This window comes from Carettochelys insculpta, chromosome 34 (assembly GCF_033958435.1).
Source record: "Carettochelys insculpta isolate YL-2023 chromosome 34, ASM3395843v1, whole genome shotgun sequence".
NCBI classification, from domain to species: Eukaryota; Metazoa; Chordata; order Testudines; family Carettochelyidae; genus Carettochelys; species Carettochelys insculpta.
In genome coordinates this window covers 1,559,479-1,583,236 of record NC_134170.1, presented here as the reverse complement: position 1 = coordinate 1,583,236, position 23,758 = coordinate 1,559,479, and the positions used below count along the sequence as shown (strand labels likewise).

The 23,758-nt window shown below is 69.6% G+C and overlaps 2 protein-coding genes across 5 annotated transcripts; one reads left to right on the top strand and one right to left on the bottom strand.

Moving 5' to 3' along the window:
• Positions 1-130: 130 nt before the first annotated feature.
• POP7 (POP7 homolog, ribonuclease P/MRP subunit) lies at positions 131-19,019 on the bottom strand. 2 transcript variants are annotated; one of them, XM_074982941.1, is made up of 2 exons: positions 18,998-19,019; positions 131-869 (listed from the first exon to the last, which is right to left on the bottom strand). In XM_074982941.1, the coding sequence occupies exon 2, from the start codon at positions 865-867 to the stop codon at positions 472-474; it is 396 nt and encodes a 131-aa protein (XP_074839042.1). In that variant the 5' UTR covers positions 868-869; positions 18,998-19,019; the 3' UTR covers positions 131-471. The 2 variants fall into 2 exon arrangements, with proteins under 2 accessions (XP_074839042.1, XP_074839041.1); XM_074982940.1 differs by lacking the exon at positions 18,998-19,019 and adding an exon at positions 1,332-1,584.
• Positions 2,135-23,127, top strand: LOC142005639 (chloride channel protein ClC-Kb-like). 3 transcript variants are annotated; one of them, XM_074982932.1, is made up of 22 exons: positions 2,135-2,278; positions 7,130-7,258; positions 7,845-7,973; positions 9,626-9,765; positions 10,115-10,192; positions 10,304-10,382; positions 10,594-10,719; positions 11,062-11,146; positions 13,633-13,734; positions 13,887-13,971; positions 15,808-15,990; positions 17,225-17,294; positions 18,170-18,280; positions 18,984-19,197; positions 19,477-19,610; positions 19,695-19,822; positions 20,585-20,630; positions 20,727-20,779; positions 20,974-21,021; positions 21,262-21,366; positions 22,072-22,158; positions 22,822-23,127. In XM_074982932.1, the coding sequence occupies exons 2-22, from the start codon at positions 7,207-7,209 to the stop codon at positions 22,927-22,929; spliced, it is 2,163 nt and encodes a 720-aa protein (XP_074839033.1). In that variant the 5' UTR covers positions 2,135-2,278; positions 7,130-7,206; the 3' UTR covers positions 22,930-23,127. The 3 variants fall into 3 exon arrangements, with proteins under 3 accessions (XP_074839033.1, XP_074839031.1, XP_074839032.1); XM_074982930.1 differs by lacking the exon at positions 2,135-2,278 and adding an exon at positions 4,163-4,344; XM_074982931.1 differs by lacking the exons at positions 2,135-2,278; positions 10,594-10,719 and adding an exon at positions 4,163-4,344.
• The last annotated feature ends 631 nt before the right edge of the window (positions 23,128-23,758 follow it).

Here is a 23,758-nt window from a genome sequence, read left to right as displayed (position 1 = left end):
TCCCTGCCCTCTGAGGCAGCCAGTCCTGCCCTGGGCCAGGGGGAGCCGGCGCCCCTGGAGGGAACAGGCCCTGCCCCATTCTCTGTCCCCTGCCAGTGACATGACAGTGGCCTGTGGGGTGGGAGCGGCTAACACAGCCGTTGGTTTCTTTTATTGTTCACTCTCAGCCTGAGGGGCCCCAGCAGTTCCAGGGGGAGGGAGGAGATGTGGGTTTTCCCACAGCCCCCACACCGCAGCGCACCCCACAGCCCGCACCCTCCCAAGCCCTCCCACCGTCAGTCCTGCGCCTCCTCCCACCAGGGCGCTCAAGGGCTGGGCAGCTAAACATCCCCTAGAGACGTTGCCAGACGCGTCTGCCTGGGGGCGCTGCACGCTGGGGCTCAGTCCAGAGGCTCCAGGTCCGGCTCCATCCAGGGGGGCGTTGCAGCTGGCGGCCCCATCTGAGGGACGCCCTCTCCTCTTCCTCCCCCATCAGGGCATGGGCGGGGGGGCGCGGCAGACCCGGATATGGATGGCAGAGTTGTTGCGGGCCTGGGCCAATGGTGGCTGGGCGTCGGCGTCGCCGGTGGCCTCCAGCGTGTCTGTCAGCCCCACGGTGGAGGTGTTGGCAGCCAGGCGCAGGGCCCCGGCTCCGCCCGCCTGCAGCTGCAGGGCAATGTTGATGGCCCGGTTGATGGCCAGGCCCAGACCATGGATGCAGATTTCGGAGCAGCCGCCGCCCGGCCCCAGCAACCGCTGGCACCGGCTCAGCTGCGCCCTGAAGTCTGTCTGCATGTTGACGTAGACGTCACCCCGGCGGCGGGGCAGGCGGGGGGGCAGGCGTCGGCGCAGCGCCAGCTCGGCTGCGGGGGGCCCCGGCTCCGACATGGCTGCGGGGGGAGAGAAAGGGAGTCCCAGCCGCCTGGCCTGGCACCCCCTGTCCCTGTCCCTGTGCCCTGACCCACAACCCCACTGCACCTCCCCACCTTTACCCAGGCCCCACACACTCCAGAGCAACCACAGCCCCCCAGGAGCTCCCCTCCTGCTCCCCCCACCCACAGCCCCAGCCCCCCAGAGCTCCCCTCCTGCTCTCCCTACCCACAGCCCCAGCCCCCTGTAGGTCCCCTCCTGCCCCCCCCGACAGCCCCAGACCCCCAAACACCCCTAGCTCCCAGAGACCCACTTCAGCCCCGCAGTCCAGACAACCCCCGCTGCCCACCGCCGACCTCGCAGCCCCTCCAGAACTCCCCTCCCACGTCCCCGCTACCCGCCCCCACCCAGGTCGGGCCGCGCCGCGCCGCCCCGACACCCCCAGCGAGCCGAGCCGTCCCCGCAGCCCCCGCCCCACTCACCCCCTCGGGAGCCGAGCGCCGACCAAGCCGCCGCTTCCCTTTCCGGTCGCCACGTCCGACTCCTCCCCCCGCCGGAAGCGCCCGTGGAACGTTCGCACAGCGCCGCGGGAAGCGCCCGTGGAACGTTCATTCACCGCCGCCGGAAGTGCGCGTGGAACGTTCGCACAGCCCCTCCCCCCCCCGTTCCCCGCACGCATCGGGTGACCTCGGAACCGCGCTGCGCTGGGGGCGTGGCCCCGCGGGAGGGGCCGGGGAGAGCCCAGCAGGGGCTGCGGGCGGGGCCCCAAGAAGAAGGAGGCGCTAAAGGGGGGGGAGGCCGGGATGGGGAGTAAGGCCACAGTGGAACCGGGGGGGGAGGTCCGGGAGGGACTGACGCCCCCGCCCCACAGGCCCCCCCACCAGTTGCAGACATAGGGGGTCGGGGCGGGACCTCCCAGCCGGGGGGGCGCTGAGCCACCTGGGGGTTGTTCATTTGTTCCCCTGCTGAGGGGGTAGCTCGGTCCCGGGAGTCCGAGCCACCAGCCACGCGCCCAGCGCCGGGGAGAACCCAGGAGTCCTGGCTCCCACCCCCTGCTCTGACCCCCAGCCCCCACTGCCCTTCCAGCGCCGGGGAGAGAACCCAGGAGTCCTGGCTCCCGCCCCCTGCTCTAACCACCAGCCCCCACTGCCCTCCCAGCGCCGGGGAGAGAACCCAGGAGTCCTGGCTCCCGCCCCCTGCTCTAACCACCAGCCCCCACTGCCCTCCCAGCGCCGGGGAGAGAACCCAGGAGTCCTGGCTCCCACCCCTGCTCTAACCACCAGCCCCCACTGCCCTCCCAGCGCCGGGGAGAGAACCCAGGAGTCCTGGCTCCCGGCCCCCTGCTCTACCCACCAGCCCCCACTGCCCTCTTAACCTCTCCGGAATCTGGTGCTGCAGGCCAAGGTGTTTCCTCTCCCACAGACTCCAGGCAAGTTTGTTGTCACAACAGCAGGTGCGGGGGGCGGGGGGGAATGTGGGCCTAGCCCGGACCTTGCCTGGCCCCTGGAGTAGAGCTAGTGTCCAGCCCTGGGGCCACGTGGCAGCCAGGGACCTTTGTGGAGCGTCCGTATGTCCCCGGTCAAGTGACGCTGGTCCTGGAGAAGCTCTGATGTCCCTGGGGGCAGCAGGGGTTGGGGATACCTTCAACACCAACCAATGGGGGGAGGGCCCAACTGGGGGGACAGGTGGGGACACAGGCCAACCAGGAACTCTGTTGTCCAACTTCCCTCAGTCTGTGCCTGTAAAACCCTGTATCCGACTGTCCTTGTGCCCCCCCATCTGTCCCTACAGGCCCCTACTGACCCCCGTCTGTCTGTCCCTCCCTGCACACCCCGTTTGCCTCCCTGTCTGTCTGTCTGTCCCTCCCTGCACACCCCCTCCTGACTCCGTCTGTTTGTCCCTCCCTGCACACCCCCTGTTCACCTCCGTCTGTTTGTCCCTCCCTGCACACCCCGTTCGCCTCCCTGTCTGTCCCTCCCTGCACACCCCCGTTCGCCTCCCCGTCTGTCCGTCCCTCCCTGCACACCCCTTGTTCGCCTCCCTGTCTGTCTGTCTGTCCCTCCCTGCACACCCCCCCTTCACCTCCCTGTCTGTCTGTCCCTCCCTGCACACCCCATCCTGACCCCATCTGTCTGTCCCTCCCTGCACACCCCCTGTTCACCTCCCTGTCTGTCTGTCCCTCAGCAGCCCCTCACCCCTCCGTCTGTTGCTCCCTGCACACCCCCTACTGACCCTGTCTGTCTGTCCCTCCCTGCACACCCCATCCTGACCCCATCTGTCTGTCCCTCCCTGCACACCCCCTGTTCGCCTCCCTGTCTGTCTGTCCCTCCCTGCACACTCCGCACTGACCCTGTCTGTCTGTTTCTCCCTGCACACCCCCTGGTCATCTCCCTGTCTGTCTGTCTGTCCCTCCCTGAACACCCCCTCCTGACTCTGTCTGTCTGTCCCTCCCTGCACACCCCCTGTTCACCTCCCTGTCTGTCTGTCCCTCAGCAGCCCCTCACCCCTCTGTCTGTTGCTCCCTGCACACCCCCTACAGACCCCGTCTGTCTGTCCCTCCCTGCACACCCCCGACTGCCCCCGTCTGTCTGTCCCTCTGCAGCCCCTACCCCTCTGTCTGTCCCTCTCTGCACACACCCTGTTCGCCTCCTTGTCTGTCTGTCTCTCCCTCCCTGCATGCCCCTGTGATGGGGTTCAGGGGTCCCCCTGCACTGCACCCCGTCCACTGGCAGGAGAGACTCTCACTTAGCAGGTACAACAGGAGGTGTATTAGACAACAGATGTCCAGTTTCTCACAGAAGCGACAGCACAGCAGCCAGAGACAGTCCTTCCAACCCGTCCTGGGGAGAAGACCCCGAGGGGTGCCCCTCTGGGGTGTAGCTTTCCCCCTCCTCAGGCTGGCTGCCTTCCAGCTCTCCCTTTTCCTAGCCTCTAACTGCCGCCTCCCACCCCATTCAAAACCCAGCTCGGCTCCTCCCTGCTCTTTGTTCAGGCAGAGGTGTTACCTGCCAGTTGTAGCCCCAGGGTCATCCTTAGCCACTGGGAGCTGCTCTGCTTGCCTGGGACATCCAGCCTGACTCACACATGCACCCCCCCCACTCCATCACAGCCCCCTGTTCGCCTCCCTGTCCCTTCGATCTGTCTTTCCCACCTCCACTTCTCTCTGGCTCTGCCCACACCCCTCCCCCGGCCCAGCTGCTCCCAGTCTGGCCCTGACTTCTGGGCCCGGCTGGGGTGAGCCGGTTCCACTCGGCGGGTGGAGCTGGCTGAGGGTATAAGACCTTGGGAGGCCGGGGCTGGGCAGTGCAGGTGGTGGGGACATGGGGCTCTGCGGCTCCAGGCGGCAGCAGGCCAAGGAGAGGCCTGGGGGATCGGAACCCCCAGCCCAGCACCCGGATAGTCAGCTGCTCGGGGGGCCAATCCAGCAGCTCTTGGACAGGGACCAGCAGACGCTGGGGTGCATGGCCATGCGAAGAGTGGGGCAGGCGCTGAGACGTACGGGGCTGCGGGTTGGGAGTGGGGGGACCGGCAGGGCTGGGGGATGCAGGGGCTGTGGGTCGGGAGTGAGGGGACCGGCAGGGCTGGGGGATGCAGCGGCTGTGGGGTGGGAGTGAGGAGTCCGGCAGGGCCGGGGGATGCAGGGGCTGTGGGGTGGGAGCGAGGGGACCGGCAGGGCTGGGGGATGCAGCGGCTGTGGGGTGGGAGCGAGGGGACCGGCAGGGCCGGGGGATGCAGGGGCTGTGGGGTGGGAGTGAGGGGACCGGCAGGGCTGGGGGGCAGGGGCTGTGGGTCAGGAGTGGGGGGCACTGGCAGGGCTGGGGGTCACAGGGGCTGTGGGTCAGGAGTGGGGGGCACTGGCAGGGCTGGGGGATGCAGGGGCTGTGGGTCGGAAGTGAGGGGCACTGGCAGGGCTGGGGGTCACAGGGGCTGTGGGTCAGGAGTTGGGGGCACTGGCAGGGCTGGGGGATGCAGGGGCTGAGGAGTCAGGATTGAGGGGGCCAGCAGGGCTGGGGGAGGGGATCAGGGCTGCATGCTGGGAGGAAACCACATTGTTACAATCTGTGTTTGGGGTATAAACAGAGCTAGGATTCAGGCTGGGGCCGGTCAGGGTTTCAATTCCCCACCCTGGTCTCCTATCCCCGGGGAGCATGACACAAACACGGCCCCGGGTCAAGGACACCCACTGCCTCAAGGATTTTCCAGTGCTGGACCAGCCAGCTCTAGATTGGCAGGGGCACGAGATGGGATCCGGCAACTAACTGCCCCCCTCAGCTCAGAAAATCTACCTGTAGCAAGGGGCTGTGGGGCGGGAGGGACTGGCAGGGCTGGGGGATGCAGGGGCTGTGGGGCAGGAGTGAGGGCACCGGCAGGGCTGGGGGATGCAGGGGCTGTGGGGGGCGGGAGTGAGGGGACCGGCAGGGCTGGGGGATGCAGGGGCTGTGGGGCAGGAGTGAGGGGACCGGCAGGGCTGGGGGATGCAGGGGCTGTGGGGGCGGGAGTGAGGGCACCGGCAGGGCTGGGGGATGCAGGGGCTGTGGGGTGGGAGCGAGGGGACCGGCAGGGCTGGGGGATGCAGGGGCTGTGGGGCGGGAGTGAGGGGGACCGGCAGGGCTGGGGGATGCAGGGGCTGTGGGGGCAGGAGTGAGGGGACTGGCAGGGCTGGGGGATGCAGGGGCTGTGGGGGCGGGAGTGAGGGGACTGGCAGGGCTGGGGGATGCAGGGGCTGTGGGGGCGGGAGTGAGGGGACTGGCAGGGCTGGGGGATGCAGGGGCTGTGGGGCGGGAGTGAGGGGACCAGCAGGGCTGGGGGATGCAGGGGCTGTGGGGTGGGAGTGAGGGGACGGGCAGGGCTGGGGGATGCAGGGGCTGTGGGGTTAGGAGTGAGAGGACAGGCAGGGCTGGGGGATGCAGGGGCTGTGGGGTGGGAGTGAGGGGACCGGCAGGGCTGGGGGATGCAGGGGCTGTGGGGCGGGAGTGAGGGGACGGGCAGGGCTGGGGGATGCAGGGGCTGTGGGGCGGGAGTGAGGGGACCGGCAGGGCTGGGTGATGCAGGGGCTGTGGGGGCGGGAGTGAGGGGACCGGCAGGGCTGGGGGATGCAGGGGCTGTGGGGCGGGAGTGAGGGGACTGGCAGGGCTGGGGGATACAGGGCTGTGGGGCGGGAGTGAGGGGGACCGGCAGGGCTGGGGGATGCAGGGGCTGTGGGGGTGGGAGTGAGGGGACAGGCAGGGCTGGGGGATGCAGGGGCTGTGGGGGTGGGAGTGAGGGGACTGGCAGGGCTGGGGGGTGCAGGGGCTGTGGGGGTGGGAGTGAGGGGACCGGCGGGGGGGGTGCAGGGGCTGTGGGGGCGGGAGTGAGGGGACTGGCAGGGCTGGGGGGTGCAGGGGCTGTGGGGGTGGGAGTGAGGGGACCGGCGGGGGGGGTGCAGGGGCTGTGGGGGCGGGAGTGAGGGGACGGGCAGGGCTGGGGGATGCAGGGGCTGTGGGGCGGGAGTGAGGGGACTGGCAGGGCTGGGGGATGCAGGGGCTGTGGGGGTGGGAGTGAGGGGACGGGCAGGGCTGGGGGATGCAGGGGCTGTGGGGCGGGAGTGAGGGGACTGGCAGGGCTGGGGGATGCAGGGGCTGTGGGGGTGGGAGTGAGGGGACGGGCAGGGCTGGGGGATGCAGGGGCTGTGGGGGCGGGAGTGAGGGGACGGGCAGGGCTGGGGGATGCAGGGGCTGTGGGGCGGGAGTGAGGGGACGGGCAGGGCTGGGGGATGCAGGGGCTGTGGGGGTGGGAGTGAGGGGACCGGCAGGGCTGGGGGATGCAGGGGCTGTGGGGTTAGGAGTGAGGGGACCGGCAGGGCTGGGGGATGCAGGGGCTGTGGGGTGGGAGTGAGGGGACCGGCAGGGCTGGGGGATGCAGGGGCTGTGGGGTGGGAGTGAGGGGACCGGCAGGGCTGGGGGATGCAGGGGCTGTGGGGGCGGGAGTGAGGGGACGGGCAGGGCTGGGGGATGCAGGGGCTGTGGGGTGGGAGTGAGGGGACCGGCAGGGCTGGGGGATGCAGGGGCTGTGGGGTGGGAGTGAGGGGACCGGCAGGGCTGGGGGATGCAGGGGCTGTGGGGCGGGAGTGAGGGGACGGGCAGGGCTGGGGGATGCAGGGGCTGTGGGGCGGGAGTGAGGGGACGGGCAGGGCTGGGGGATGCAGGGGCTGTGGGGCGGGAGTGAGGGGACGGGCAGGGCTGGGGGATGCAGGGGCTGTGGGGCGGGAGTGAGAGGCATCCTGCGTCTGTCTGTCTTGCAGCGCTGGGCCTGTCCATCCGCTCGCAGATCCTGAAGCTGGGCGAGGATTGGATCTTTCTCTTTCTTCTGGGCATCTCCATGGCGACCATCAGCTTTGGCCTCGACGTCGTCATCTCCAAGTTCCAGCGAGGTGCCCCTCCCCTGCCCGGGGCCGTGGTTCTCCCTGGCGGGGCCTAGGCACCGCCTGCTGATGGGGAAGCAATTTGGGCTCCCCTGGGGCTAGCCAGGGCCCTCCCTCCTGGATCCATAGTCCTCCATAGAGTCGCCCTGGCTCTGGGAGACAGGGCTGGGAGCCAGGACTCCTGGGTTCTCTCCCCGGCGCTGGGAGGGCAGTGGGGGCTGGTGGGTAGAGCAGGGGGCCGGGTGCCAGGACTCCTGGGTTCTCTCCCCAGCGCTGGGAGGGCAGTGGGGGCTGGTGGTTAGAGCAGGGGGCCGGGAGCCAGGACTCCTGGGTTCTCTCCCCGGCGCTGGGAGGGCAGTGGGGGCTGGTGGGTAGAGCAGGGGGTGGGAGCCAGGACTCCTCGGTTCTCTCCCCAGCGCTGGGAGGGCAGTGGGGGCTGGTGGTTAGAGCAGGGGGCCAGGAGTCAGGACTCCTGGGTTCTCTCCTCGGCGCTGGGAGGGCAGGGGGGCTGGTGGGTAGTGCCAGGAGCCAGGACTCCTGGGTTCTCTCTGTGAGGTGAGGGGCTGACTCACACTGATCCCCCCCACCACTGCAGCCAATCTGTGGGTGTATGATGCGCTGGAGGGGTACCTGGCCCTGCAGTACTTCTCCTGGGTGCTGTACCACATGGGTCTCATGATGGTGTCAGCTGGCGTGGCGAAGTACATCTCCCCACAGGCTGCAGGTATGCCCCCCCGGCCCCCCCAGGTCTAGGGATGGGAGCAGGGGGGAACCTGAGTCTTCCCTGGGTCAGGGGCTCTGAGAATACTCATCTCTGGGGGAACTAGGAATGGGGTGGTCCTGGGGCCTGGGGGCCATTAATGGGGGTCTCAGGGGCAGGGGGCTGTGAATGGGGGTCTGTGATGGAGGGGTGGGGGTTGTGTGAGACCCAGGCTGGATGTGTGTGACAGGCGGCTAAGGATGACCCCTGGGCTGTACCCTAGGCTGGCAGGTAACACCTCTGCCCTGAGCACAGAGCAGGGAGGAGCCGAGCTGGGTTGGAATGGGGGCGGCAGTGAGAAGCTGGGGGGAGAGGGAGCTGGAGGGCAGCCAGGCTGGCGCGGGGGGAAGCTGCACCCCAGAGGGGCACCCCTCGGGCTCCTCTCCCCAGGACGGGTTGGAATCCTGTCTCTGCCGGCTGTACTGACCCCTCTGTGCTGAGCTGGGCTCTGGCGCCTCATAAACCTCCCGTTCTACCTGCTGAGTGAGAGTCCCTCCTGCCTGCGGCCGGGGGCCAGTGCTTTGGGGACCCCTGTACCCCGTCCCACGGCCAGGGGGCCGTGAATGAGGGTGCCAGGGCCAGGGGGCTGTGAATGAGGGTGCCAGGGCCAGACGGCTGTGAAAGGGGGGTCCTAGGGCCAGGGGGCTGTGAATGAGGGTGCCAGGGGCAGACGGCTGTGAAAGGGGGGTCCTAGGGCCAGGGTGCTGTGAATGGGGATCCCAGGGCCAGGCAGCTGTGAAAGGGGGGTGTACACACACACACACACACACACACACACACGCGTGTTGTTACCATCAACTGGTTGCTCGCTGAGTTCCCCTGCCCCAGGGCAGGTAGGTGGGGCTGGAGCTGGGCATGGCCAGTCCCCCATTGCTAGAGACGCCGTCCAGCATTAACAAGAGAACCGTACTGAAATTACACCCACACGTGTCAGCCTTGTATGATGGGGTGCAGGGGTCCCCAGGCTCTGCCCCCCGGCCACAGGCAGGAGGAACTCTCACCCAGGAGGTTTATGAGGCGCCGGAGCCCAGCTCAGCACAGAGGTGTCAGTACAGCCGGCAGAGGCAGTCATTCCAACCCGTCCTGGGGAGAGGAGTGCGTGTGGACGCACACCCGTTACAGACACGGAGGCTTTCTGTGCCAAAGGAGTTGGTTCAAAGTCGTGGGGAAGTCGCAGTTCTCCGGGACTGGCCGGGCTCACAGAGATGGAGCCACAAGGGGGCTGGGAGGGGGTGTCCATGGAGGATGTCGAAAAGGGGGTCCTCAGGGGGCTGGGAAGGGGGCCCAGGGGGCTGGGAGACGGGATCCTGGGGGCTGGGAACGGGGTGCCCAGGGGGCTGGGAAGCGGGATCCTGGGGGCTGGGAAGCGGGATCCTGGGGCCTGGGAAGGGGGGTGCCCAGGGGGCTGGGAAGCGGGATCCTGGGGGCTGGGAAGGGGGGTGCCCAGGGGCTGGGAAGCGGGATCCTGGGGGCTGGGAAGGGGGGTGCCCTGGGGGCTGGGAAGCAGGATCCTGGGGGCTGGGAAGCGGGATTCTAGAGGCTGGGAAGGGGGGTGCCCAGGGGCTGGGAAGGGGTCCCCAGCCCTGGCCGCTCCCCGGCTCTGCTCCCCACCGCAGGCTCCGGGATCCCCGAGCTGAAGGTGACGCTGCGGGGGGTGGTGCTGAGCGAGTTCTTCACCCTGCGCACGGGGCTGGCCAAACTGGTGGGGGTGGTTTGCACCCTGGCCGCTGGCAGCACCGTCTTCCTGGGCAAAGTGGTGAGTGGGGCGGGGGCTGGAGCACAGGGGTGTCTGGGGGGCACCGGGCTGGGGCTGAGGCACAGGGTGTCTGGAGGGTAGTGGGGGGCAGGGCAGTCGGGGAGCGCCGGGGTGGGGCCGGGGGGCTGGGGCACAGGGCGTCTGGGGGGCACCAGGGGGCAGGGTGGTTGGGGGGCACTGGGGGTGGGGCTGAGGCACAGGGGTGTCTGGAGGACAGTGGGGGGCAGGGTGGTCGGGGGGTACCGGGGTGGGGCCGTGGGGCCAGGGCACAGGGGGGTTAAGAGGCTGATGCGCTGTTGGAGGGTGCCAGGGGGCAGAGAAAGGGGGGCTGACCCCGGTCTCCCTGCAGGGCCCCTTTGTTCACATGGCCACGATCCTGGCCACCCAGCTGGGCCGGGTCATGGTGCGAGTTGCCGGCTCCAGTGAGGTGAGTCGGGGGGCGGGGGACCCTCCCCCTCCCCCTCCCCCGCCGCACGTGCCCTAGCACCCTGGGGCCCCCATTCCCCCCATGCCTCTGACCCCCATCTCTGACCTCCAGAACCCGGCCCGCAAGTACGAGATGCTGGTGGCGGGGGCGGCCGTGGGGGTGGCCTGCTGCTTCGTGGCCCCTGTGGGAGGTGAGTGACCCCCAAACAGCTGGGTGGGGGGTGGGCTGGCAGCCTTGGGGGGACAGGGGCCTAGAGTAGGGTTGGGGGAGGGGCTGTTCTCAGCTCACGGGCCACATGAGGGGTTAGGGGTGCAGGGGTGGTGTGGGGGGCCCCGGGGTGTGGGGCACTGGGTGGGGGCAGGGCTGAGGGGGCAGATCCTGGCTGACCCCCTGCCCCCCAGGGGTGCTGTTCTCAGTGGAGGCGATGGGCTCCCACTTTGCGGTGCGTGACTACTGGCGTGGCTTCTTCGCTGCCACCTGCGCGGCCCTGACTTTCCGCCTGCTGCCCCTGGTGCACGGCCAGAGCGGTACGGGGCAGGGTACGGGACAGGGGCTGGGGTGAGGTGCGGGACAGGGGCTGGGTGCAGGGTGGCCCGGGTGGGGTACGGGAAAGGGGCTGGGTGCAGGGCTGGGGTGCGGGGCTGGCCAGGGCGGGATACGCGGCAGGGGGAGGTACAGGGCTGGGTATGGGTCAGGGGTCAGGGTATGGGACAGGGGAGAAGCGGGCGGGTCGGGGTACACGGGGGGGGAGGGGGGGCTGACCTGGATTTCTGGCCCAGGGAGGGCTGGGGGTTGGGGACCAGGCAGTGGAGAAGGGGGGGGCCATTAAGGGCTTCCCATTAATCCGCCCCCCACCCCCCGTCCTCCAGAGACGGTGGCCGTCCTTTTCTCCACCAGCTGGCGCGTCGAGTTCCCCTACGACCTGCCCGAGCTGCTGTCCTTTGCCCTGCTGGGGTGAGTGGGGCACCCCGGTACCCAGCCCTGGCACCCCGCCCAGCCCAGCCCGGCCCCCAGTCGGCCGGCTCAGCCCTGGGGAGGCGGGTGCCATTTGGAGCCAGGACTCCTGGGTTCTCTCCCCGGCGCTGGGGAGCAGTGGGGGCTGGTGGTTAGAGCAGGGGGCGGGAGCCAGGACTCCTGGGTTCTCTCCCCGGCGCTGGGAGGGCAGTGGGGGCTGGTGGTTAGAGCAGGGGGCTGGGAGCCAGGACTCCTGGGTTCTCTCCCCGGCGCTGGGAGGGCAGTGGGGGCTGGTGGTCAGAGCAGGGGGCCGGGAGCCAGGACTCCTGGGTTCTCTCCCCGGCGCTGGGAGGGCAGTGGGGGCTGGTGGTTAGAGCAGGGGGTGGGAGCCAGGACTCCTGGGTTCTCTCCCCGGCGCTGGGAGGGCAGTGAGGGCTGGTGGTTAGAGCAGGGGCTGGGAGCCAGGACTCCTGGGTTCTCTCTCCAGTGCTGGGAGGGCAGTGGGGGCTGATGGTTAGAGCAGGGGGTGGGAGCCAGGACTCCTGGGTTCTCTCCCCGGCGCTGGGAGGGCAGTGGGGGCTGGTGGTTAGAGCAGGGGGTGGGAGCCAGGACTCCTGGGTTCTCTCCCCAGCGCTGGGAGGGCAGTGAGGGCTGGTGGTTAGAGCAGGGGGCCGGGAGCCAGGACTCCTGGGTTCTCTCCCCGGCGCTGGGAGGGCAGCGGGGGCTGGTGGGTAGAGCAGGGGCAGGAGCCAGGACTCCTGGGTTCTCTCCCCGGCGCTGGGAGGGCAGCGGGGGCTGGTGGGTAGAGCAGGGGCAGGAGCCAGGACTCCTGGGTTCTCTCCCCGGCGCTGGGAGGGCAGCGGGGGCTGGTGGTCAGAGCAGGGGGTGGGAGCCAGGACTCCTGGGTTCTCTCCCCGGCGCTGGGAGGGCAGTGAGGGCTGGTGGTTAGAGCAGGGGGTGGGAGCCAGGACTCCTGGGTTCTCTCCCCGGCGCTGGGAGGGCAGTGGGGGCTGGTGGTTAGAGCAGGGGGTGGGAGCCAGGACTCCTGGGTTCTCTCCCCGGCGCTGGGAGGGCAGTGGGGGCTGGTGGTTAGAGCAGGGGGTGGGAGCCAGGACTCCTGGGTTCTCTCCCCAGCACTGGGAGGGCAGTGGGGGCTGGTGGTTAGAGCAGGGGGTGGGAGCCAGGACTCCTGGGTTCTCTCCCCGGCGCTGGGAGGGCAGTGAGGGCTGGTGGTTAGAGCAGGGGGTGGGAGCCAGGACTCCTGGGTTCTCTCCCCGGCACTGGGAGGGCAGTGGGGGCTGGTGGTTAGAGCAGGGGGTGGGAGCCAGGACTCCTGGGTTCTCTCCCCGGCGCTGGGAGGGCAGTGAGGGCTGGTGGTTAGAGCAGGGGGTGGGAGCCAGGACTCCTGGGTTCTCTCCCCGGCGCTGGGAGGGCAGTGAGGGCTGGTGGTTAGAGCAGGGGGTGGGAGCCAGGACTCCTGGGTTCTCTCCCCGGCACTGGGAGGGCAGTGAGGGCTGGTGGTTAGAGCAGGGGGTGGGAGCCCGGACTCCTGGGTTCTCTCCCCGGCGCTGGGAGGGCAGTGGGGGCTGGTGGTTAGGGCAGGGGTGGGAGCCCGGACTCCTGGGTTCTCTCCCCGGCGCTGGGAGGGCAGTGAGGGCTGGTGGTTAGAGCAGGGGGTGGGAGCCAGGACTCCTGGGTTCTCTCCCCGGCGCTGGGAGGGCAGTGGGGGCTGGTGGTTAGAGCAGGGGGTGGGAGCCAGGACTCCTGGGTTCTCTCCCCGGCGCTGGGAGGGCAGTGAGGGCTGGTGGTTAGAGCAGGGGGTGGGAGCCAGGACTCCTGGGTTCTCTCCCCGGCGCTGGGAGGGCAGCGGGGGCTGGTGGGTAGAGCAGGGGCAGGAGCCAGGACTCCTGGGTTCTCTCCCCGGCGCTGGGAGGGCAGCGGGGGCTGGTGGTCAGAGCAGGGGGTGGGAGCCAGGACTCCTGGGTTCTCTCCCCGGCACTGGGGGGCAGTGGGGGCTGGTGGTCAGAGCAGGGGGTGGGAGCCAGGACTCCTGGGTTCTCTCCCCGGCGCTGGGAGGGCAGTGGGGGCTGGTGGTCAGAGCAGGGGGTGGGAGCCAGGACTCCTGGGTTCTCTCCCCGGCGCTGGGAGGGCAGTGGGGGCTGGTGGTCAGAGCAGGGGGCCGGGAGCCAGGACTCCTGGGTTCTCTCCCCGGCGCTGGGAGGGCAGCGGGGGCTGGTGGGTAGAGCAGGGGGTGGGAGCCAGGACTCCTGGGTTCTCTCCCCGGCGCTGGGAGGGCAGCGGGGGCTGGTGGGTAGAGCAGGGGGTGGGAGCCAGGACTCCTGGGGTCTCTCCCCGGCGCTGGGGGGCAGTGGGGGCTGGTGCTCAGAGCAGGGGGTGGGAGCCAGGACTGCTGGGTGTGCAGGCTCAGAGGGTGGGGGCTGGGGCGGCCCCAGACTCCTGGGTTCACTGCGGCGCTGTCCCCACAGGCTGGTGTGTGGGGCTCTGTGCTGCCTTTACCTCTTCTGCCATCGCAATCTTCTGCTGCTGCTGCAGGACTGGCCCCTGTCCCGGCACCTGCTGAGCCGCAAGTGAGTCACCCCCCAAAACCCCCATCTCCGGGCCCCTCCCGCAGTCACCCTTCAGGACCCCAAGAGCTGCTCTCTGCCCCCCACAGCCCTCTCTGTACCCTCCCCTCGCGCCCCCTTTCATTTACCGTCTGCCCCCTTTGCTCCCCCCACAGCCAAATCCTGTATGCGGGGCTGGTGACCCTGGTGCTGGCCAGCATCACCTTCCCCCCAGGGCTGGGGCAGTACCTGGGGGCACGGGTGAGTACCCCTGCCCCCGCCTGACCCCCGCAGGAGGGGAGCTTTCCTGGGGCAGCTCAGAGCCAAACCGGGGCCTGCCAGCAGCCCAGACCGGGGGCTTTGCCGTCCGGCCCCAGAGCACCCCTGTCTCCACACCGGCCCGCAAGGGTCACCCCAGCCCAGCGCCGGGCGGGACAGCTGAGAGGTGCTGGGCCCCAGCCCCGGCCAGAGGGCACCTCCGACCCCAACCCCAGGAACATCCTGGGCCGGGACAGCTGAGAGGTGCTGGGCCCCAGCCCCATCCCTGTCCTCAGGCGCGTGCCGGGGCCCGGCCGTCAGGGGTGAAAGGGTCCTGCTGCCCCCACCGATCGCACCAGGCTCGGCGCCAGCTGCAGCCGACGGACTCGCTGCTCCGCAAAGTCCTCCTGCCCGCTGGGAGCAGAGTGAGGGCAGAGCCGGGGGAACCCCAGGACCCCCTCGGTGCCCGTGTGGAGGGAGCCCCCTTGTTCTCCCCCGGGGCAGCACGTCCAGGATGGAGCCTGTCCGGGGAGCCGCTCACCCGACCGCGGCCTTTTCGGGCAGTCGGCCGTCGCCTCTGCTGGGGCACCCGACGCAGCCAAGACTCCTCTGCGGGGGGCTGGAGTCGGAGCAGCCCCGTGTGGGTCCGGTCCCATTGGGAGGGGTGGGATGGGGTCGGGCTTCCCCTGCCCGGGGACCTTCTGCAATAGGTCTCCACCACCCCTTGGGCGCTCCCGGCCCCGGCCCTGGCCCCGGGCCAACCCCGGTAATGCCCCATGGAAATGCTGCGCCCACACAAGCGGCGCCAGCTGGCTCAGCGCCCCCCAGCTGCCCCCACACCTCCCTGGGCCCGGGGCAGGGACCCACGAACGCCCCACGGAAATGCTGCGCCCACACGCGCGGCGCCAGCCGGCTCAGCGCCCCCCAGCTGCCCCCACACCTCCCTGGGCGCGGGGCAGGGACCCACGAACGCCCCACGGAAACGCTGCACCCACACGAGCGGCGCCAGCTGGCTCAGCGCCCCCCAGCTGCCCCCACACCTCCCTGGGCCTGGGGCAGGGACCCACGAACGCCCCACGGAAACGCTGCGCCCACACGAGCGGCGCCAGCCGGCTCAGCGCCCCCCAGCTGCCCCCACACCTCCCTGGGCGCGGGGCAGGGACCCACGAACGCCCCACGGAAACGCTGCGCCCACACGAGCGGCGCCAGCCGGCTCAGCGCCCCCCAGCTGCCCCCACACCTCCCTGGGCCTGGGGCAGGGACCCACGAACGCCCCACGGAAACGCTGCGCCCACACGAGCGGCGCCAGCCGGCTCAGCGCCCCCCAGCTGCCCCCACACCTCCCTGGGCGCGGGGCAGGGACCCACGAACGCCCCACGGAAACGCTGCGCCCACACGAGCGGCGCCAGCCGGCTCAGCGCCCCCCAGCTGCCCCCACACCTCCCTGGGCCTGGGGCAGGGACCCACGAACGCCCCACGGAAACGCTGCGCCCACACGAGCGGCGCCAGCCGGCTCAGCGCCCCCCAGCTGCCCCCACACCTCCCTGGGCGCGGGGCCGGGACCCACGAACGCCCCACGGAAACGCTGCACCCACACGAGCGGCGCCAGCTGGCTCAGCGCCCCCCAGCTGCCCCCACACCTCCCTGGGCCCGGGGCAGGGACCCACGAACGCCCCACGGAAACGCTGCGCCCACACGCGCGGTGCCAGCCGGCTCAGCGCCCCCCAGCTGCCCCCACACCTCCCTGGGCCTGGGGCAGGGGCCCGGGGCACAGGTCAGTGGGTGCTGGGGGTTGTGCACGTTCACCGCAACCCACTAACGCCCTTGCCCTGCTCCCAGCTCACCATGAAGGAGCTGCTGGAGACCTTCTTCAACAACTGCACCTGGGGGGACCGGGGGGAGCTGGGGGGCCTGAACAGCAGCCGCCAGCCCTCCCCGCCCCCCGTGCCCGACCCCTGGCTGCAGTGGAGCCACCCCCAGCTCTCGGCCCTGGAGATGCTCAGCTTCTTCATCCTGGCCAAGGTGGGGCTGGGTGGTCACTGGGCGGCAAGGGGCTCTGATGATGTCCTGGGGGTTTGGGGGGGCAGGAGGTGCCAGGGAGGCGCTGCGGGGCCACTGGGGGGCAGGAGGCGCTGGGGGCTGCTGGGGGTTGGAGGGAGCTGGGGGGGCGCTGGGGGGCAGGAGGCACTGGGGGGCTGCTGGGGGTCAGAGGGTGCTGGGGGGGCACTGGGGGGCAGGAGGCACTGGGGGGCTGCTGGGGGTCAGAGGGAGCTGGGGGGGCGCTGGGGGTCAGGAGGCACTGGGGGGCTGCTGGGGGTCAGAGGGTGCTGGGGGGCACTGGGGGGCTGCTGGGGGTCAGAGGGAGCTGGGGGGGCACTGGGGGGCAGGAGGCACTGGGGGGCTGCTGGGGGTCGGAGGGAGCTGGGGGGCGCTGGGGGGCAGGAGGCACTGGGGGGCTGCTGGGGGTCAGAGGGTGCTGGGGGGGCACTGGGGGGCAGGAGGCACTGGGGGGCTGCTGGGGGTCAGAGGGAGCTGGGGGGGCGCTGGGGGGCAGGAGGCACTGGGGGGCTGCTGGGGGTCAGAGGGTGCTGGGGGGCAGGAGGCACTGGGGGGCTCCTGGGGGGCTGCTGGGGGTCAGAGGGTGCTGGGGGGCACTGGGGGGCAGGAGGCACTGGGGGGCTCCTGGGGGGCTGCTGGGGGTCAGAGGGTGCTGGGGGGCAGGAGGCACTGGGGGGCTCCTGGGGGGCTGCTGGGGGTCAGAGGGTGCTGGGGGGCACTGGGGGGCAGGAGGCACTGGGGGGCTGCTGGGGGTCAGAGGGAGCTGGGGGGGCACTGGGGGGCAGGAGGCACTGGGGGGCTGCTGGGGGTTGGAGGGAGCTGGGGGGCGCTGGGGGGCAGGAGGCACTGGGGGGCTGCTGGGGGTTGGAGGGAGCTGGGGGGCGCTGGGGGGCAGGAGGCACTGGGGGGCTGCTGGGGGTCAGAGGGTGCTGGGGGGGCACTGGGGGGGCAGGAGGCACTGGGGGGCTGCTGGGGGTCAGAGGGAGCTGGGGGGGCGCTGGGGGGCAGGAGGCACTGGGGGGCTGCTGGGGGGCTGCTGGGGGTCAGAGGGTGCTGGGGGGCAGGAGGCACTGGGGGGCTCCTGGGGGGCTGCTGGGGGTCAGAGGGAGCTGGGGGGGAGCTGGGGGGGCAGGAAGCACTGAGGGGCTGCTGGGGGGCTCCTGTGGGGCATTTCCAACCCTCTGCTCCCCAACCCCAGTTCTTCCTGCTGCTTTTGGCCACCACCATGACGGTTCCGGCTGGGTACTTCCTGCCTGTGTTTGTCTATGGTGAGAGCCCAGGCGTCCGCCCCCCACCTCGCTGCCCACTGAGCAGGCTCTGGCTGGCCTCTCCCTGTGTCTGGGCATGCAGGGGGTCCCTGGGGGGGCTCTGTAATGGGGGTCGGTGCCCACAGGAGCAGGGCTGGGGGTCCCTTAGGGGGCTCGGGGGGCTCCTGTAACCAGGGGTCTGTGCCCACAGGAGAGGGGCTGGAGGTTTCTGGGGGGCCCTATAACAGGGGGTCTGCGCCCACAGGAGAGGGCCTGGGGGACTCTGGGGGGCTCTGGGGTGCCCTGTAACCGGGGTTCTGCGCCCACAGGAGCGGGGCTGGGGGTCCCTGGGGGGGGCTGTAGAGGTCCATGTACTGGGGGGGTCTGCATCCACAGGAGCGGGGCTGGAGGTCTCTGGGGGTCCATGTAACGGGGGTCTGTGCCCACAGGAGAGGGACTGGGGGTCCCTGTAACGGGGGGTCTGTGCCCACAGGAGAGGGGCTGGGGGTCCCTGGGGGGGGGCTGTAGAGGTCCATGTAATGGGGGGTCTGTGCCCACAGGAGCGGGACTGGGGGTCCCTGGGGTGCCCTGTAACCGGGGTTCTGCGCCCACAGGAGCGGGGCTGGGGGTCCCTGGGGGTCCCTGTAACGGGGGGTCTGTGCCCACAGGAGAGGGGCTGGAGGTCCCTGGAGGTCTCTGTAACGGGGGGTCTGTGCCCACAGGAGAGGGGCTGGGGGTCCCTGGAGGTCCCTGTAACCGGGGTTCTGCATCCACAGGAGCGGGGCTGGGGGTCCCTGGGGGGGGCTGTAGAGGTCCCTGTAACGGGGGTTCTGCGCCCACAGGAGCGGGGCTGTGGGTCCCTGGAGGTCCCTGTAACCGGGGTTCTGCATCCACAGGAGCGGGGCTGGGGCGACTCTATGGTGAGTTAGTGGCCCGCCTGTTCCCGGAGGGAATCGTCTCGGACGGCATCCGCATCGTCATCACGCCGGCCGCCTACGCCCTGGCTGGTACCGCACCCCACCTCACTGGGGGTCACGGGGTGATGGCTTGAGGGGCTGGTGGGGGCAGTGACCCAGTCTGGGGGTGCAGAAGGGGTGGCTGGGATTGGGGGCATGGAGGGATGATTGGGTGGAGGCGCAGGTTCAGGGTGCAGGGGGTGACTGGGTCAGGGCACAGGTTGAGGGGTGCAGGGGGTGACCAGGTTGGGGCGCAGGTTGAGGGGCACAGGGGGTGACCGGGTCGGGGCACAGATTGAGGGGCACGGGGTGAGCGAGTTGGGGTGCAGGTTGAGGCACAGGGGGTGACTGGGTCGGGGCTCAGGTTGAGGGGTGCAGGGGGTGGGCAGCTTGAGGCACAGGGGGTGACTGGGTCGGGGCTCAGGTTGAGGGGCGCAGGGGGTGGGCGGGTTGAGGCACAGGGGGTGACCGGGTCGGGGCTCAGGTTGAGGCACAGGGGGTGACCGGGTCGGGGCGCAGATTGAGGGGCACAGGGGGTGAGCGAGTTGGGGTGCAGGTTGAGGCACAGGGGGTGACTGGGTCGGGGCTCAGGTTGAGGGGTGCAGGGGGTGGGCAGCTTGAGGCACAGGGGGTGACTGGGTCGGGGCTCAGGTTGAGGGGCGCAGGAGGTGGGCAGGTCGGGGTGCAGGGGGTAAGCGGGTCGGGGCTCAGGGGCGCAGGTTTGGGGCACACCGGTCTCACCCCCTCCCCCCAGGCGCGGCGGCTTACTCGGGCGCGGTGACCCACACGCTGTCCACGGCGCTGCTGGTGTTCGAGCTGACGGGGCAGATGTCCCACATCCTGCCGGTGCTGGTGGCGGTGCTGGTGGCCAACGCGCTGAGCCAGCGCTGTCAGCCCTCCTTCTTCGACGGCCTCATCATCCTCAAGAAACTGCCCTACCTGCCCAAGCTCCGCGTCGGCCAGAGCGGGTCAGCGGCGCGCCCGGACGCCTGGGTTCTCCCCGGCAGTGGGAGGGTAGTGGGGGCTGGTGGTTAGAGCAGGGGCTGGGAGCCAGGACTCCTGGGTTCTCTCCCTGGCGCTGGGAGGGCAGTGGGGGCTGGTGGCTACAGCAAGGGGCTGGGAGCCAGGACTCCTGGGTTCTCTCCAGGCCCCGGGAGGGCAGTGGGGGCTGGTGGTTAGAGCAGGGGGTGGGAGCCAGGACTCCTGGGTTCTCTCCACTGGTCTGACCCCCACCGTTTCCCTCCCAGGGCCCACGACATCTACGCTGAGGATTTCATGGTCACGGATCTGAAGTTCCTGCCCCGGCGCTGCCAGTACAAGGACATCCGGGGGCTGCTCAAGAGCTCCAGCCTCAAACAGTTCCCCCTGGTGGACTCGCAAGGTCAGTGTAGGACCCCCCCGCTGTCACCCCGGCCTAGTGGGGACAGGCCCTGCCCCATGCCCTGCCCCCTTCCCGTCTTCGCAGAGTCCAGGATCTTGCTGGGATCCATCCGGAGGAAACATCTTGCCAAGCTGCTGTCCGAGCAACTGAGCACGGAGAAGCGATTCCAGTATCTGCTCAGCCAGTCTGAGGCCACCAGTGTCCCAGAGCTGGTGAGTGTAACGGCTGCCCCCCAGAGGTGGGCAGATCTTGGCGCCGGGTGAGGGGTCTCCGTGTCACCGGCTGCCCCACCCCAGAGGTGGGCGCATCTCAGTGCCAGGCAAGGGGTCCCCATGTCACCAGTCACGCCCACCTGTCACCTGCCACCCCACCCCCCAGAGGTGGGCGCATCTCAGCGCCGGGCGAGGAATCCCCGTGTCACCGGTCGCACCCCCACAGAGGTGGGCGCATCTCGGCGCTGGCTGAGGGGTCCCCGTGTCACCAGTCGCCCCCCCCCCAGAGATGGACGTGTCTCAGCACCAGGCGAGGGGTTCCCATGTCACCTGCCACCCCAACCCAGAGGTGGGCATATCTCGGTGCCGGGCGAGGGATCCCTGTGCCACCGGCCGCCCTGCCCCAGAGGTGGGCGTATCTCGGTGACAGGTGAGGGGTCCCCGTGTCACCAGTTGCCCCCCCCAGAGGTGGGCACATCTCGGCGCTGGGCAAAGGGTCTCTGTGTCACCGGCCGCCCTGCCCCAGAGATGGACGTGTCTCAGCACCGGGTGAGGGGTCCCCGTGTCACCAGTTGCCCCCCCAGAGGTGGGCACATCTCGGCGCTGGCTGAGGGGTCCCTGTGTCACCGGCCGCTCTGCCCCAGAGATGGACGTGTCTCAACACCGGGCGAGGGGTCCCCGTGTCACCAGTTGCCCCCCCAGAGGTGGGCGCGTCTCAGCGCCAGGTGAGGGGTCCCTGAGTTTGTGTTTGCTTCACTGCAGGTGCCAGGTGAGACCGGCACTTTGTGCGCTGTGGAGAAGGCTGCAGGTGAGCGCGGTGGCCGTGCGGGGGCAGGGGTGGCCTGGGGTTTTGGGGGGAGAGTTGATCAGACCCTCCTGTACACTGTGTCTGTCTCTGTTCCAGAAACGCCAGAAGCTGCTGCTGAGCCAGGCGATGGGGAGGCGTTAATGGAGGAGGTGCTGCAAGGACTTGGGCTGGGGAGGGGATCCCCTTTGGGAGGGTGCCAGGAACTGGGGAGGGGGACCCGTGTGGGAGGGTGTCGGGGGCTGGGTTGGGGAGCTGTGTAGGGAGACCCCTTTGGGAGGGGGCTGGGGACAGGGAAGGGGTGTCGCGCCCCCCCCCCACCGTGTCCCCCCTCCATGTCCCCCAGGAGCCGGGCACTCGGCTGTCTGTCAAGATGAAGAACATGCATCACCTGGTACGTTGCAGGGATGGGAAAATTCCCAGCATGATTTGCCCTGGGATTGGCCTACAGCATTGTGGGAGGATGGGGGGCGTTTCCCAGCATGCTCCGGGGGGCCTGGGTGGGCCGGTGTCCCAGCATGCTCCGGGTGGGCCGGTGTCCCAGCATGCTCTGGGGGGGCCCGGGTGGGTCAGTGTCCCAGCATGCTCCGGGGGGGCCCGGGTGGGCCGGTGTCCCAGCATGCTCTGCTCGCAGGCGGAGCAGTGGGAGTGCCAGCAGCTGCAGGAGCAGATGCCGCTGGAGCAGCTGCCCATAGACCCAGCCCCCTACCGCCTGCTCGAGAAGGAGACCCTCCACCAGGTGGGTGACCCTCCCCTTCCCAGCATGCTTCGCAGCAGCCAGCTGGGCAGCCCCCAGCACAAAGGCTTCTGGGAGTGGCGGCAGCCTGACCCTGAGGGGACCGGGAATTTGCATGAATTTGCATATGCAAAGCAGGCTGGGGTTGGCTTAGGACGGTCTCGAGACCAGCCAATATTCTTTGGGGGGGTGGGAATTCCATATGTGGAGACACCAGCAGCAGCTCATTTGCATGCATGCCCGGTGGTAGGTGCAATGGGATTGCTTGGTTGGCCACAATTTGCATATGTAATTGGAGAGCTGGGCAAATCTGCATATGGAATCTGGGACGTCTGGGCACGGGCGTTTCAATTAGCATATGCAGTCAGGATGGGAGGGGCTGGTGCTCAATTTGCTTACGCAGTGGTTGGGGTGGCAGGTGAATTTGCATATTCAGTTTGAGTGGGAGGGGCTGGAGGAGGAAGGTGCAGATGGAATTAAAGTGGAGAGGTGGTAAATCAGAGTAAGCAAATTAGGACAGCCTGAATTTGCATATGCATAAATGGATGGTGATTGATTTGCATATTCAATAAGTGATGGCCATTTGCATGCTAATTTTACGCACACACCCTGACATGCACCTCCCCCCCATGCCTGGCCCCACTGTCCTGTGGCCTGGGCTGGGGCTGCCCCCCGGGCTTGATGCGTGACCCCATTTCTCCCCCCCAGTGTTACGACCTCTTTAACCTGCTGGGCCTGCGGACGGCATATGTCACCAACGTGGGCCGGCTGGTCGGGGTGGTCGGCCTCCGTGAGGTAGGGGGGCGTGGGGGCCAGGTCAGGCAACAGGGGGTTGGGCTGGGTGGGGTCAGGGAGGGCTTGGGGGGGGTCACTGTGGGGTCAGGGGGTAGTGGGGGGGAGGTGCCAGGCTTGGGGGTCGCTGCAGGGTTGGGGGGAGGTGATGAAGAGGGGGTTCAGGGGTCGCTGTGGGGTCGTGGGGGTTAGGTGAGGGAAGGGGGTTCAGGGGTCGTTGTGGGGTCGGGGAGGTGGGGAACAGGGGGTTCGGGGGTTGCTGTGGGGTTGGGGAGAGAGAAGGGGGTTCGGGGGTCACTGTGGTGTCAGGGGAGGTGAGGGAAGAGGGGGTTCGGGGGTCGTGGGGGGATGGGAGGAAGGGATTCGGGAGTTGCTGTGGGGTCGGGGGGTGAGGGAAGGGGGTTCAGGGGTTGCTGTGGGGTCGGGGGGAGGTGAGGGAAGAGGGGGTTTGGGGGTCGCTGTGGGGTCGTGGGGGGAGGGGAGGGAAGACGGGTTTGGGGGTCACTGTGGGTCAGAGGGGGCGTGGCGGGCAGCTTGTGGGGCGTATGGGCTCAAAGGGGTTTTCTGGGGACCAGGGACAGTGAGGAAGGAGCCGGTGGGGGTCCGGGGGGGATTTGGGGGGAGTGGAGGGGACGGTGCCCCTGATGCAGTGCCTCTGCCCCCCAGCTCAAAGCTGCCGTGGAGGGGTCGGTCAAGGGCACCTTCGCCAGACGCCGGCCCCACGGTGGGGAGCTGCAGGAGGGGGACCTCGAACCCAGTGGAGCCGCGGCCTGAGGGGTGGGGGCAGCTGGCGTGTGCCCCCCCGGAGCCCATGGGGCAGGGTAGGGCAGAGGCATCCCCCTTTGCCCTGTCCATGTCACCTGCATCCCAGCCACAAGAGCCCCCCGGCCCTTTAAATTATTGACTCCCTGTTTTCTGGAACTGCCCCCACATACGTCTGTGCCTCACCACAATCACCCAGTAAAGATGGGCTTCCGGGTGCGTCCGTGTCTTCTTCCCCGCCGTGTTCCCGGCGTGTTCCAGGGGCCGGGCGCCGGGATGCCTGGGTTCCCTCCCCACTGCTGGAAGGGCAGTGGGGGCTGGTGGTTAGAGCAGGGGGTGGGAGCCAGGACTCCTGGGTTCTCTCCCCGGCGCTGGGAGGGCAGTGGGGGCTGGTGGTTAGAGCAGGGGCTGGGAGCCAGGACTCCTGGGTTCTCTCCCCGGCGCTGGGAGGGCAGTGGGGGCTGGTGGTTAGAGCAGGGGCTGGGAGCCAGGACTCCTGGGTTCTCTCCCCGGCGCTGGGAGGGCAGTGGGGGCTGGTGGTTAGAGCAGGGGGTGGGAGCCAGGACTCCTGGGTTCTCTCCTGGGTGCTGGGAGGGCAGTGGGGGCTGGTGGTTAGAGCAGGGGGCCGGGAGCCAGAACTCCTGGGTTCTCTCCCCGGCGCTGGGAGGGCAGTGGAGGCTGGTGGTCAGAGCAGGGGCTGGGAGTCAGAACTCCTGGGTTCTCTGCCCGGCGCTGGGAGGGCAGTGGGGGTTGGTGGTCAGAGCAGGGGGTGGGAGCCAGAACTCCTGGGTTCTCTCCCCGGCGCTGGGAGGGCAGCGGGGGCTGGTGGTTACAGCGGGGG